The sequence below is a fragment of the Ambystoma mexicanum genome, chromosome 6q (genome assembly GCF_040938575.1).
Source record: "Ambystoma mexicanum isolate Mex_15411 chromosome 6q, UKY_AmexF1_1, whole genome shotgun sequence".
Taxonomy (NCBI): Eukaryota; Metazoa; Chordata; class Amphibia; order Caudata; family Ambystomatidae; genus Ambystoma; species Ambystoma mexicanum.
The window spans coordinates 496,610,138-496,626,004 of record NC_090937.1 but is presented as its reverse complement, the minus strand read 5'-3'; the positions used below and the strand labels follow the sequence as shown (position 1 = coordinate 496,626,004).

The 15,867-nt window shown below is 45.2% G+C and overlaps 1 protein-coding gene across 40 annotated transcripts in view; it reads right to left on the bottom strand.

Annotated features, from left to right (window-relative positions):
* Positions 1-15,867, bottom strand: part of ANK2 (ankyrin 2) — a 1,645,279-nt gene that overhangs the window by 322,579 nt on the left and 1,306,833 nt on the right. For all 40 annotated transcript variants that reach the window (XM_069630993.1, XM_069630997.1, XM_069630984.1 and 37 more), the window contains one exon: positions 15,529-15,601. In XM_069630993.1, coding sequence (XP_069487094.1) covers positions 15,529-15,601 — 73 coding nt within the window. The remainder of the gene's footprint in view (positions 1-15,528; positions 15,602-15,867) is intronic.

The following is a 15,867-nucleotide window of genomic DNA, read 5'->3' as shown; positions in this document are numbered from 1 at the left end:
ATGTGTTTTACTTCCACCAGCAGAGACAGTTTTCCGCATACTGAGTCGTGCGCGGCAACCCAGACAGTCATGTGACAGGAAGATGTGCCGGTGGAGGCTCCCTGCGACCCACACAGCAGCTTTGGATGTGTGACGAGCTCACCGGGAGACAGAAAGGAAGCCACCTTCCCTAGCTCATTCACTGCACTTACCCGAGCCCACCATTGATTGCAGGACGCCTCTGAATCAAGAGGCACTAAATGCCAAGGTCCACAGTGGGTGGCCATGAATTGGCACTTCTTTTTAGGGTTCTGTAGAGAAGGTGAAACACTCGATGCCTACCACACAAGGCTCCGACGGCAAGCACTATCCTGCAAATTCGATGACATTGAAAAGGAGACAGCACAGATGGGCACCACCCTGCAAAAATTACAACAGGCTCCAACAGCAATAACAGTAGCACAAGTCACAAACCGCCTAGCACCCAAGGATGAGAACAATGAAAAGCACAACACACCACAGTGGCAACCAAGAATCCCAGGGCCAAATGAATGCGGATGGTGTGGAGGAGCACGACATGGTAAAAGACATTGCCCAGCACAAGGGACCACGTGCAGAGCATGTGGCAGAAGTGATCATTACACGGAAATGTGTCGATCATCATGCCCCCCACAACACATGCAACCACAACCACCAAAACCACTTCAGAAGAAAAAGAAGCAATCAGACACACGCTTGGTGGTGACCAGTGACAACTCCTCAACAGATGATTCCGGAGATGAGCATGAAGAAGCTGCAACAGCAGTTGAGGCTGGACAGACAAGGAGAAAAGGCAAAATTCATCTAATCTCAGCATTAGAACTAGAAGGAAACACATCTAAAAAAGGAAAAAGAAGAAACCCAAGTGTCTCGTTAACATACAAGGCCAGGAAACAATGATGACGATCGAAACTGGAGCATCAGTGAACGTGATGCTTGCAGAAATGTTCCAACGACTACATCCTCACCAGAGATCAAAACACACAGAGACCCTACTATTCGCATATGGCAGCAAGACGCCATTGCCGGTGGTGGGATGATTCTGATCGGCACTAAGCAGAGGAGAAAAGAAAATTCAATCAAATCGTATGTGGTAAATGCAGGCATTAAATGTCTGCTTAGCTGGGAGTCAGTGGAGGAATTTGCACTCATAAAATACATCTGTGACATTACTGACTCAACGGACATCACCAACCTGCTTGCAAAACACCCTGGCATTCTCCAGGGCATAGGATGCCTTAAATGAAAGCTGATTGAACTACATATTGACTGTACAGTTCAGTCACGAGCAGTACAACACCGGAGGATTCCGTTCCACATGTGAGACCTAGTGGCAAAAGAACTACAGGATCTAGAGAAGTCCGACATCATCGAATCAATCTCTGGTCCAACACCATGGGTGTCACGAAAAAGCCCAAAAACCAGGAAAAGTCTGAAACTGCATAGACATGCGCCTACCCAACGCGGCTTTAAAAAGAGAATGGCGCATCAACCCAGCACATCACCCCAACCCTGGACAAAATCATAACGGACCTCACAGGGTCTCGAGTCTTCTCAAAACTGGACCTCAACGCTAGCTACCACCAGTTGAAGCTACACCATGATTCAAGATACATGACAACTTTTTCGACTCATTTTGGACTGAGAAGATATAAGAGGCTAAGTTCCGGAATATCGGCCACTGCAGAGGTGTTCCAACAAGCCATCCAAGAGGTAATCCAAGGAATTCCTATAGTACTTAATGTCAGTAATGACATTCTTGTCCATGCCAGTGACAAAGACGAACACATATGCAGCCTGGAAATCGAACACACAGACTACAGACCGCCAGACTCACAATTCACTGTGACAAGTGTGTATTCCTGAAGGAGGAAATATCGTTTTTCGGATATGTCGTCAACGGAAATGGTGTGTCTGCCAACCCCCCACCCGACGGAAGTGTGCGGTTTTCTAGGCATGGCCAGATACTGCGGCAGGTTTAATCCCCAACCTTGCAACCATGTCAGAACCATTGAAAGAACTGACCAAAACGGATGTCAAATGGGACTGGAGCACCAAATGTCAGGTGGCATTCGAACGGATCAAAGCATCACTATCGGTGGACACAACCATGGCATACTCTGATGCAACCCTGCCAACCGAACTGTACATGGATGCAAGTTCCGTTGGATTGGGAACGATTTTGGGCCAACAATCATGGACGGGTGAGACCAAACCCACTATAGAAAAGGAAGCTATTGCAGTCCTATGGGGCTGTAGACATTTTCACATCTATCTATGTGGGAGGTAATTCAAGGCCTACACTGACCATAAACATTCGATTCCCATATTCACAGGTTCCTCAGTTCCTCAGCACACCCACCAGCAAGAATCGGCAAATGGTTGCTACACCTTCAACAGTAGGAGTATGAACTAGCATACCAAGCAGGAACCGGCAATCCAGCATATTTCCTATCCAGACACCCAAGAGCCGTGACACCTCGCTAGGTGGACGAGTCGACTGAGACTGAAGAGCATATCTGCCAGATCCTCAACACAATGAAGTCCAAAGACGGACGCATTGCCGACATCCTAGAGGCCACACAAGCTGACCCGTGTTCTGACATTATAAAAGACACAATAATAGCAAGAGAATGGAAGTCATTCCTCTGTCACATGCACAATCGCACGTCAGCAGCCAAGGATTTCCTCACAGGGATGTTCCCAATACGGCAAGAACTGTCGGTCACTAGCAAGGGACTAATCCTGAGGGGCGCACGGATAGTGATCCCCATCAATCTACAAGACAGGATCGTTGCACTGGCTCACAGGGGACACCAAGGCATTGTTAGAACCAAGGCCAGGATACGGTTGCCCCAGAACGATGCCAAAGTGGAAGACACCATCGTCTCATGCCATCCATGCCAAGTGACGGGGGCACTGCCGAGTCCAGAACCAATTCAGTCAGCAGAATGAGGTGACAGCACGATGGGAAGCCATCAGCATTGACTTCTGCACAAAACAGGAAGGTACGTACCTGTTGGTGGCTATCGACGACTGCTCACAATACCCTGAGGTGGAAATACTATCATCGACAGCAGCAGACACAGCAATCCCAGCATTAGAGAAAATGTTTGCCACACATGGATTACCGAAGTATGTCAAAAGTGACAACGGGCCCCTGCCCCAAGGGAGAGAGCTAAAGAAATACATGGATGACCTACACATCCGCTACCACCACATCACAACCAGGTGGCAGCAAGCCAACAGAGATGTAGAACGATTCATGGGACACTGTACAAAGTTCTGCGCATATCCAGGGCCCAGACAGCCCGTGGCGAATCGACCTGTACAGATTCTTACAAAATTACAGGGTAACCCTCATAGTTCAACAAGTATACCCCGGCAGACCTCATGTATGGAACAGTGATCAACTCATCAACTCATCAAAACCACATCACTACAGCAGGAAGACGGATGCTCTCGACAGAGAATTTACACAAGCCAAGCGAGTAGCAGCAAACAGACACATGAGCCGCAGATGGAATGCAAGAGAATCCAAGCACACGGTGCACGACCAGGTGCTGTTGTTAAGGAACCCCACTAAGTCAAAGATGGAGACTCGTTATGACCACACACCCTGGAGGGTAATCAGGAGAGAAGGAACCGTGATAACAGCGAGCCGAGGGCAAAAGACAATCGCAAGAAATGCTTCTTGGTTCAAGAGGGTGCCAGAAAAAATGTGTACTTAAGATCAAAGCCAGCCACAAGTGGAAGGTGACCACACACCAAACGCCCTGAGAAGGAGGCCCAAAGAGAATGTTGTGCAAGCCTGTGGCCTAGGTGAACTGTCAAGGACTCATGCGAACCACCTTTAATGACAATACACGTGAGAGTCAGGGCCATTGGTGTTGAGTGGCAGATTGTCAGCTACTGTGGATATTGGTCTTGTTGCTTGATTTTTCTAGCCATGAGTCGTGGGCTCATTTTACAAGTTGTGGTGTGAGTCAGGGCCAGCCTTAGCCATAGCACCCTGGGCGGACAAAACCAAAATTCGGCACATTTTTCAAAAGGCGCTGAAAGCATCCGCTCCCTATATTTAATAAATGCGCTCCTGAGGGCAGAGCGCATTTAATTTCAATAGGGTGCCTGCCGCCCCTTTTCCCACCACGCCAGCTCAGGGGAGACCTTGAAAGACTCCCCCTAGCTGGCATGATGAGGGGCTAACGGCAGGGCACCCCGGGTGGTTGCACGGGAAGCCCACCCTTAAGGCCGGCCTTGGTGTGAGTCAAGTGTGCACCAGGACCTCAGGACTCCAACTGGCCCATAAAGCTGAGGGTTGCCCAGTAGCACTTTAAGATGAGGTAGCAGCACCCGTGAGATGGATGAGGATGCAGACTAGCATTATAGCATCGAATCAATAATGACAACTCAATGGTTTAGCAAAGGGAGTCCGTTTAATGACAAGTTTAATGACAAGTACAAAAAACAGGGAGTTCAGTGAACATCAGCAACCGCTCGATCTTCCTTCTCACTTAAACTCCAACGAACTTCATAGAAAACACATCTTTTATACTAAAAACTTGTCATCACTGACGTGTAATGCTTAAAATGTTGCATGCAATTCTATTGGTTATAGGAATGTAACTTTACTATAGGTACTATATCTGTATATGGTAACCGGGTGACAGGATTGGGTAACCAGTGTCAGGTGGGGCATCTAAGCCCTTCCTTCAGAATAGCTATTGTGGACATCACTAAAAGTACGACATCTCATTGGTTCTACAAACTATAGGATCCTAGATTACTTGGTCCAATATGATTGGGTTGGCACCAAACCCCCTTGTACTTTTCCACTGGCTTAGCAGCGTGCAGAATTGTCGGCCAGGTTCAGGGTGCTCGTCCGCTCTCCCAGCCTTGCCCCAACCATTGCCATCATCAATCACCTCCCCATGGCCATGTGTGAATAATTTCTTGTTGGTTGGCCTCGAGACTGCATCTCTGTCTGGAAGAGTTCAGATATCTGTACATGGAACAAGGCCGCACGTAGGTGTGAAGGCCCCAACTCTTCTTGCTTGGTAGGTCATGCGATTCAGACACTGTGAAAACGTCTCATTTTCCATGCAATTTGTGTCTTTGATTTAGCTTTCTACTCACCACCTGCCTTCTTCTGCTTATCTTGACTTCTTCGAACAGGATACTCCGCTCTTTGCTTCATAAATCGTATCTACGGTTCGTCTATGTCAACCGATGCATCTTTGGCTTCTTGGTATGGGTTGCATGCGTCTGAGTTTCGTTTCTTGTCTTTTAGCTTTCGATTCTCGTGTTGAGGGGCTCCTCTCTTGCTGCCTTTAGTAACGTTAGGTTGATTCTGCTCTTTTGCACAGTGGAAGTATAATTATATAACGTGCTCCTTTTTGAGGTAGATATGTATAGGTGGCGCTTGCCGCAATCTATCTTACTACTAAGCATAGCAAGCCGCACAATTTTCTCAGCTTTCTTGCGGTTCCAAGCATATCTACACGTGTAAACTGGCTGCATATCTTCATCACGCTTATGGCATAAGCTTCTTGCATTTGACATCACTCATTTCACTTTAAACTCAGGATGTTGCTTATCCATGGTGTTTTGTCTCCGTTCGTCATTCGCAGGTTGTCATATCTTCTATATGTGAGTCAGTCCGGATTCTTGTGACATCACCATTCGTCTTCCTTTAGGACTTTCTTGGCTTCGTCAGGCATTGTGTTTTGACAATCGTCAGTTAGTCTCACTTGTCGATATGGTTTTCTCAATGGGTACCTTACTGTCCAAGGTTTCTTAAGTGCAGGTACTTCAATAGGTGCTGTCAGTCTGAGAGGTACAGAGCAGAGCCCCACTGCGGCTCTCTGCTGGGTTATTTGCTCATCATACGTCACATACTTCGGCGTGAAAGTTCCTGGCACTTCAAAATGGGCGATTTGAGTGCGGGTCGGGCTTGGGACCTCCTCAACAAAAGCGTAAAGGCAAGGTTTAGCCATTTACACCTTCCTTTTATACTCTAGACTATTTTAGTGCCATATGGAGGTGGAATACGAGCACAAGATGGAAATAACATGTCTCCCGTTCTTTGCCTCTCTGACTTCAAAGAGCACATGGTTTAATGTAATCTACCTTTTTAGCACCCAATGAAAGTATGCAAATTCCTTAGGAATCCATTGCAAACCCCATCTGGAAAGCATAATTTACAAGCAGCATTTTGATTTTTTTTTAAACGCAGAGTAAAAGTGAAGTAAGAGTAAAGGCGATTTTGACTGGCTTTACTCTTCGCATTTAAATTGCGCTATGTGAATGTTTAAAATTGCAAGAAGGAGATCCAACAGCACTTAAGCGCTCATGTTGGGGGTTCTCTGCATGCAATGACATTTTTGTGTCAAATGATGGGTGTCTTACCGCAGACAGGGACTGTATGTTTGGTAGGGTCAGTGTAACAATGAACATACAATTGGGCTTTATAAGTAAATACATGGGTACTAAATCAGCAGTGGTGCAGAAGAATACATTGTAGATGAGTGTAGCCAATACTATTAAGAGATGTAGCATGGTCGGTGTAACCCCATTTGCAACTATCTGTAATTTAGTACTCTTATCCTAGAAAATATGGGCAAACAGAAGATCGGCTACAAAAATCATGCTTTAGCGTCCCCCTTCAAAATATGTCTGACAGAACGCTAAGGTCTCCCCAACACCTTGGTCAGCCCCAACAATGCTCCACCCTCCATAATCCGAGCACACCACCACCAGTGCAGCAAAACCAGCCATGGGCGATGAAACCCAGGATTCAGAAGCCAACCCTATCGAAAGGTAATGTTACGTAATGCTAATGTTTGGTAATGCTTTCTTGCACCTGCAGTATACAGCAGTCAGTCTCTCTCTCTCTCTCCCTCTATCTCTCTCTCTCTCTCTCTCTCAACTCGTGCGATAATGTCTGAGTAGTCTAGAATATTTCTCAAGTCACTCAGGTCCCAAAGAATATGGGATAAAAGAGACAAGAGGTGGCTAATCCTGCAGTGTTTGCTATACAAAAGACTCCACTCCCTAAAATATGTCTTGCTTACTTCCGGGTATGGCTTTATCCTCTCAGCCATAAGCCATGAACTATAGCTCCCCCATGCAAAGACTTACAATAAACAGGTTAAAACCTGATCAAAGTTTTCAGACCCTTTCTACCTCTCTAAGGTCATATAAATGAGCTGCACTGCCAGGAGTGATAATATTACTTATTGATCAAGCGCCCAGAACTCATGCAGTGTGAGCTATGTAAATCAGCATTCTGATTCTCCAGGTGGACCACGTTTTTGGTAGCAAAATAAAAATGTCTATAACGGCAATAGGAAAATTAGACTATGATTATTCCCAGTCCTAGGGTGGTATAAATGAATACATTTAATATTGCCCATTAAATAAAGGCAGGAGATCTTTGGAGATCCTGGATGCCACAACATACGTAGCACAAAGGGAATGGATGTCGGCGGATGAGTTTGGTTATTTGAATTATTCTGAAGAATGCATTCCCTCATTTTACGTGATCCTGTAGATAGACAAAAATGCACACCAACCACCATGACGCCCAATAGTAGCAGACTGTGGGTCTATTTTGGAGCTGATCCGTACATTTAAAGACACTTTCCTCCAATCACTGAGCCAAAATAACACAACCTATCTTAGGGACAACTCGTCAGTTATCCAACTGTTTCAAGGGATAACTACGATCCTACGGAGGAGGTCCACATTACAATGGATGTACGGGTGCTGTACACCAGCATCGCCCAGGAGGAGGAAATTCAAACTGCCCGTGAATTCCTTGTACGGGAGAACCTTCAACAATGAGTTTCTATCGAATTTATCCTTGAACTGCTCTCTAGAAGAATTATCTTAAATTCAACAATCAGTTCTATATGCAGACGAAAGGCACAGCAATGGGTGCTATCTTCTTACCAAGCCTTGCCATTTTGTGTATGGCAGAGTGTGAAAAGCACCATGTATTATCTGATACAAACCCTTTCCTTCCGAGTATTACTCTTTAACGTCAGTATATTAAAAACATCATCTTTGTCTGGACACGCTCACTAGAGAGTTTAGGTGACTTTTTGACTTGGATCAATCAGTGTCATCCTAATATTGATTTCACCATGAATACCAGCAATACCGAGATCAGCTTCCTGGAACTTATGACTAAAAACCCATCAGGATACTTTAGTGTGCCCCTTGTACAAAAATATGACTGACAGGACACCCTCTTGCATATCCCTAGCTTCCACACGAGAAGCCAGAAAGAAAATCTGCCTTATTGCTAATTCTTGTGGCTCCAACAGAACTGCACCCATGTACCACATTATCAGATACATGGGAATAACTTGGCAGAGAGGGGCAAGGCGAGAGGCTATCCCAAGAAATTGATCTCACACTCACCGAGGAGCGCTAAATTCACTCCCCAAGGGGGCATATTTAACCCCAAAGAGAAGAGGCCCCAAGCAAAGTTGGTGTGTGCTCTTACTTGAAGCACACACATGCTTGCCATTAAAAAGCTCATCAAAAAATGTTGGCCTCTGCTGCAATTGAATATCTCCAACAAACCAATCCCACCGTTTGCTCTCTGTAAATGAAGACGTATTTATTAATTCTCCCTAGCAGAGTTGTTTGAAATAGGATGTGTGCGGCTTGCTTTGTCTCAGGTAAGTAAATAAGCTACATTGGCCGATAATAATTCCTGTTGGGAACAACCCCACGTGCGTCTGTATTAATTATTCCCCAGTTCCCAGCAGAGATGGGGGTAGTCTTTCTGTGAATACTATGTTGCTTTGGCATATGCCTGAATCTATGTCATTACAATGCACCCTACAGGGATCTGAAGAAGCATGTTGCTTTTCTTGATGGAATATCTAACTGATTTATTTTAACTTTTAAGGCATGCTCCCCCCGAATAGTTCAGATATTGCAAATTGTATAATTAGTCTGAGGATTTGTGGCATATGGACATGAAACAGCAAGACACCCCCCCTTCCTATTAATTAAAGGCTATACTTATTGTTTTGTTTTTTTATTTGTTTTTCTTGTGTACTTCACTGGAGATACAACGCACGTATGACATGTTGTAAGTGTCTTTCCCAGCACCCAGCTGATAATTGAAACCAAGCAGGATTGCGTTCACACTAGCGAGTTTTGCTTGAAGAATAACCAACAACCAGCTACATCACCATGGTGTGTTAAGATGCTATTCAATCTACCAGTCCTTTGAAAGGATGAGGTGGGGACTTAGCTCTGAAAGATCAAGGGGCCTGATTCTTTTTGGGCGCATACCCCCTGGGCAAAGAATTGGCATGACACAGCTGTCAAAAGCAACATGGGGCAGATTATATACTTTGAACTGGTTTGGGGGTAATTTAGCCACGGTTCTGGGCAATCATAGACTAATGCCAGGGAATTTGAAACCATCACTTGTATGGATCCATTGGTGATAATGTCAATTTGCACTTGAATGTTTGCTACTGTTGTGCACTGGTGTTCCTAATGTGGTCCAATTCCATCAATCTGCACGAGGCCTGAGTATGCCTTTCGCTGTGTGTCTCTCATCAGCATGAGCACTTTGCTGCTAAGAGAAAAACACACTCCTCATCAGCGAGTGAGATCATTTCACTGATTAGTTGTACGTGTGCATCAGGAAAATATGACTCTTTTTCGGTTTATCTCTAAATAAAGTGTTGTGTAGCGAGATGAGTGGTGCATCCCTGTGCATGCAAGGGTTTTCTCTAGCACAGATGCAAACCTGCAGCCCTACCAATGGAATTATTCACAACATGTGCAACGCTGATTAATCGAGGTATCAGTTTGAGTACAGAGTCTATGGGAGTTGTTGAACAGAATCATAGGGGGCGGTCTGGTAGTAGGATGCATGGGCAAACATGTGAAGTGGAACCACCCCACAACGGACTGGCTCCACATTTCCCGACAGATCCTAGGCCCATACAATGTACATTCAGCACAGCCAGAGCCTGGGGCCATACTCTGTACATATACCAACAGCCAGAGCATGTTTCCACACGCTTCATATTCACCAACAGTCAGAGCCTGGATCCATACTCGGTACATCCAACAACAGCCAGAACCTGGGTCTATATTCTGTACAGTCACCAACAGCCAGAGCCTGGATCCATACTCGGTGCATCAAACAACATCCGGAGCATGAGCCTATATTCTGTTCATCTACTAATAACCAGAGTCTGGGTCCAAACTCTATACATTCATCAAATCCAGAGCATGAACCCATACACTGTACTTTCAGCAACCGCTGGAGCCTGGTTACATACTCTGTACATTCATAAGAGGCAGAGCCTAGGCCCATACAATGTACATTCAGCACAGCCAGAGCCTGGAGCCATACTCAGTACATTCACAAAGCGCCAGAATCTGGGCCCATACCTTGTACATTCAGCACAGCCAGAGCCTGCTGCCATACTCAGTACATTCACAAAGAGACAGAGTCTGGGCCCATACCTTGCACATTCAGCACAGCCAGAGCCTGGGGCCATACTCAGTACATATACCAACAGCCAGGGCATGTTTCCATACTCTCAATATTCACCAACAGCCAGAGCCTGAATCTGTACCTTCACCTACAGTCAGAGCCTGGGTCCATACCTGGTACATCCAACAACAGCCAGAACCTGGGTCTATATTCTGTACAGTCACCAACAGCCAGTGCCTGGGTCCATACTTTGTTCATCTACCAACAGCTAAAACCTGGGTACATACTCTGTACATTCACCACCAGCCAAAGCCTGGGTCCATATTCTTTATACTCATGAACAGCCAGAGCCTGGATAGAAATTCTCTACCTTCCCCAGAAGCCAGAGCCTGAGCCCATACTGTGCACAATCACCAATAACCATAGTCTTGGTACATAATCTGTACATTCACCAACAGACAGATCATAGGTCCATACTCTGTACATTCACAAACAGCCAGAACCTGGGTTTATATTGTGTACAGTCACCAACAGCAGAGGCTGGGTCTATATTCTGTACAGTCACCAACAGCCAGAGCATGGATCCATACTTGTTGCATCAAACATCAGCCAGAGCCTGGGCCCATATTCTGTTCATCTACTAATAGCTAGAGTCTGGGTCCAAACTCTATACATTCATCAACAGCCAGAGCCTTGCTCCATACGCTGTATAATCACAAACAGTTAGAGGCTGGGTCAATACCTTGTACATTCACCAACAGCCAGAGATTGGGTGTATATTCTGTACAGTCACAAACAGCCAGATCCTGGGTCTCTACTCTGGCTCAGATAAAGCCCAAGTGGAGAACAGGTGTCATAATTTCACCAAATGTTCACATTCTCTGACTGTTCATCAGAAAAAACAAGGCAAGGACAAAAAGGTTCAACTGTAACTATCAAAACAAAACATGAACATTAAACAATAAAAAATATTTTATTTACTGTAATTTCCCATGAGGAGGGAAGGAGATTTTTGGGCAAATGGTGTAAGGAGCGATTCGTAAAGACGGGGGCAGAAATGTTCTTACAAGGGGGAATTCCCTAAGCACAGAGATTTTGCAGGCATCACTGAAAGTCTTGCTTTCAGATTCACAGAAATAGGTGATAAAAAAGAAAAACAGATTGGTCTGTAGAAATGTCTTGACAATGATGGAAGCCCATACAGATATCTGCAAATATTTTGTTTAATTAAATGTCTTCTGCTTGTGCTTCGAACATGGGAGCGTAGGGAGAATTTCAGCAAAAAGTGGATTTCTCAGTTGATTGTTTGATAGTCCCCTCCAGAGGCGTAGACATGGTAGGTCCTGAGCGGCAAAGACCCACCCAAAACCTGTAAATGGCCACTGAGCAGCGCTCTGTGGGCATCTACAAATGTTAATGTCACTGCAGTGAGCCCAACTACATTAGCCTCATGTCCCACTAGTTAGACAAACCTGGCTACGCCTCTGGTCCCCTCAGCTGTCTGCTTGCGTTTTCAGGCTATCCTAGCACAACAAAAAAGCGAATGGCAAGACACCCACAACACTGGTTAGTATAGAACTGTGACTCCCCTTGTTTCCGCTATGGGATAAGCTATACTCCTTGTTTTCCCATCAGGGATTGGGAAATGTCTGTAGGCAACAGATCCGGGCCTTGTTTCTCTAACACTCTGCCTCGAAGGAAGTTTCTGGAAGCGTGACTTCTTGGCTCATGTAGAAGTGACTCCGTTCCAAGTGGCCCTTCGAGGCTAAAGTTGCTAGTCTGCCGGATGAGTCCGGTCGCTGCTTTTGCCTGTCTAGTAAAAGAGGTCTGGAGATTCTAGACTGCTCAGACCATGGCCTTCACGATTATTTATAATGTTCGGATTAATTCTCCCTTATTTGAGCAAAAGTTTCTCCTGTCCCCCATTATGTAAAAAGGGGAAGATGGTTTGACCACCTTAGTGACCTTCCAGAAAACCAGGCCCAGTCCAAATTCTGGAAAGCATAAAAGGAATGAGTGTGTCCAAGAAAAGGGGTAAAGGAAAAGAGACTAAGGTGAGTTCTGTGAACTGTAACCAGGGGGACAAACAGAAACACCCATCCCTTCATTCAAATACAGTAAGAGTTGGCAAGGACCCCACATGACACAGTTAACTCATGAAGAAGGCAGTACATCTCCAGATTGCTGGCTGTTCTGGGATATCTGTTTCTCACAAAACATTACTCCACGATTGCTGACACTAATTTAGGGAAAGGCACAGCCATGATCACGCTGTATGCCGATACATCATGCATGCAATAAAACTGTTAGCATGAATGGCCATGTCTATACTCAGATTAAATGCCCACAGGTAAAAAATGACAAAAAATGATGGTGGCCCAGAAAGGTGGCAGAGTAAATGTTGAGCCTATTAGCGGGCGCGAACCATTGACCCTGTCGTGCCCAATCCAATAGGACCTAATCCTGTTAATATGTGCAAATGGGTAAAGAAATGCTACAGCAGGCAGTGGTGTTAGAATGCCACATATGAAACAGCTTGTACATTGCTTCGCTCGAATGCGTGCCAACTCTGTGGCAAATGGCCCCAGCTGGCAAAAGATCATTGCTGAGAAGCCCATTCACATTGTGTACAGGCACACTGATCAGCGTAAAGGCTTAGGAAAAACACAGCGTGGACTCTGACTCAATGCTTTTGCTATCTTCTGAGAATGTATTCATTACAAAAACGTTTCAGAAACATCAAGAATATCTCACCAAAAGTGTGATGCATGGTCAAAAATAGTTTATTTTCCCTCCAGACGCAACAACTTTCTTCCACCCTATTTAACAGTACATTAACCCCATGGGCTTACAGGTGTTGTTCCTCAGTCCTTAAATTAGGAATAAAGGACAGCAGGCCGAAAAAATGTAAAGACCCACTGAATCAAGGGGATTTACTACTACTTTACTAGTTATCAATTGGAAGAGCATAGATATTAACGTTTGTGATCTCACTTTACTGGTTTTACTTAGGATCGGATGATAGTACCTTCTTCCGCTACCGACAGAATTCGGTTAAGATCATTCCATTGGTTGCTCTTATAAATGGAGGCCCAAAAAGGAGTGGAGTTATAGAGCACACCAAAAAGCACTTGCTGTAAGAACCAAAGTGGATGACCCTCTGGCCCAATACGATCAACCAAGGGAGATCTATCAGCTGTGAGGGGAGAACTACAAAATTCCAGCCGATATTCACCCGCAGGCACGAAGAGTAGAGGCTCCGAGCGTCCCAATCGAGGGGATTAAAATGAGCTCTGTAGATTTAGTGGCCCAAGTGGAAGCAGAGGAGATGATGTACATAGATGGACTCATCGTCAAAAGCAATCGCTTTGATCCACCACTAGCCTTCCCTACTGCAACATTTAAACAAAACAGAAGCTAGAAGTCTAGTGTTCAAGATGAAGAGGTTCATTCCAGTTTTAAAACTAACCGATGAAAGTCATGCAGCAAATCACACTTCCAAGCTAACAAAAGAATCCCAGGGGCAGGAGCCGTAACAGCTGCACCCACAGAGGGGACGGAACACCCAAATGCATGCACTTCACATGATATTCATGGTGGTCAGAACATTAGTACTGAATCTGAAATGATTTGCTCATCTATTAAAGCTATTGAACTAAATACATTTTGGGGCCGAACACAAAATTGCACAGAAAACCATAGAATATTTTGATTCTATTAATTAATTCAACTTTTATAACGCGCCTAAAACCGGAGACCCGTCTCTACGCGCGGGACTGGATTCAAACTTGTGTTGCACTGCGTTGTCTTGCTTGTATAAACCTATACAAAAATGAATAGTCACACAAAACACGCTGCAAAGGTTTCCACATTGTCTCGGGATAATGGGAATCCGGCCCTGGTAATACTGCGCAGGATCTTTGGGTCACTTCAAGCACTGAACTATGATGTGCACATGCAGACGGCCGCACTGATCTGCGATTTTTCAGTTCATTTATAAAAGCCGTCTAAAGAGCATGGTTCCTTTAAACTCAAAATGTTGTACATGCTAGTGCACATCAAACTTTACACTGCTCACTTTCTCGCCTTTCTTCTTCTAATCAATTCTTAACTGTTTCTCGTTCCCCATGTGCTCCATCGTGTTCCCACTCTTTTTCACTCCAAGCTCCTAGGCTCTGCAATGCCTGTCCTGTTTTTCTCCCCTAGCTCCTAGGCTCTGCAATGCCTGTCATTTTTTTCTCTGCTAGCTCCCAAGCTCTGCGATACCCTTCCTGTTTTTCTCTCCTAGCACCTAAACTCTACAATGCCTGTCCTGTTTTTCTCTCCTAGCTCCTATGCTCTGCAATGCCTGTCCTGTTTTTCTCTCCTAGCTCCTAGGCTCTGCAATGCCTGTCCTGTTGTTCTCTGCTAGCTCTGAGGCTCTGCAATATCCTTCCTGGTTTTCTCTACTAGCTCTGAGGCTCTGCAATACCTTTCCTATTTTTCTCTGCTAGCTCCCAGGGTCTCCAATGCCTTTCCTATTTTTCTCTGCTAGCTCCCAGGGTCTCCAATGCCTTTCCGGTTTTTCTCTGCTAACTCCGAGGATCTGCGATGCCTTGCCTCTTTTTCTCTGCTAGCTCCTAGGCTCTGCAATGTCTTTCCTCTTTTTCTCTGCTAGCTCCTAGGCTCTGCAATGCTTTTCCTCTTTTTCTCTGCTAGCTCCCAGACTCTGCAATGCCTGTCCTCTGTCTCTATGCTCAGCTTCTATTCTTGTCACTGACTGCTCCCTTCTTAAGATTCACTCACTTTCTTCTCCCCACTTTTAATTGCTGAGCCTTGTTGTGCTACTTGCACTTTCAATATGTAACCGTTTTTTTTTAAATTGCATGCATAGGTTTTTATACATCCAAATTATTACATTTAAAAAAAATCAATTGCATTCAAAATACATCAGCAATACCAGATGCAGGGTACAACACATCAGGCATTAATACACCCTCAGAGGTGAAAGGTCAACCATTGTGACACAGGGCCTAAAAAGAAATGTTCACCTTCTTCATCAGAAACATCCAGAACCTCGGTCATCGTTTCTGGAACATTCAGCTTGTGCTTCTCTGTCACGGTCTGAGGAGAGAAAATAACACAACCAGTTACCATGCGAGAACCAAAAGGAAAGAGAAGCAAAGGGGCGTTATCGGTCAAGACCTTCTCCTTCGCAGCAGTCACACACGGATGGGGAGAACTTCGGGAGTCTGCCTTCCGGGCTGAGCGGCCTTTCGCTTGTAAGCCTGCACTGTCCTTCTGCAAGAGCAAATAATCACTTCCTGTGATGAAACAGGACACAACTAGAGTCGCAACTGGCCCGTCTGTATTGATTTTGTCCAATCCTC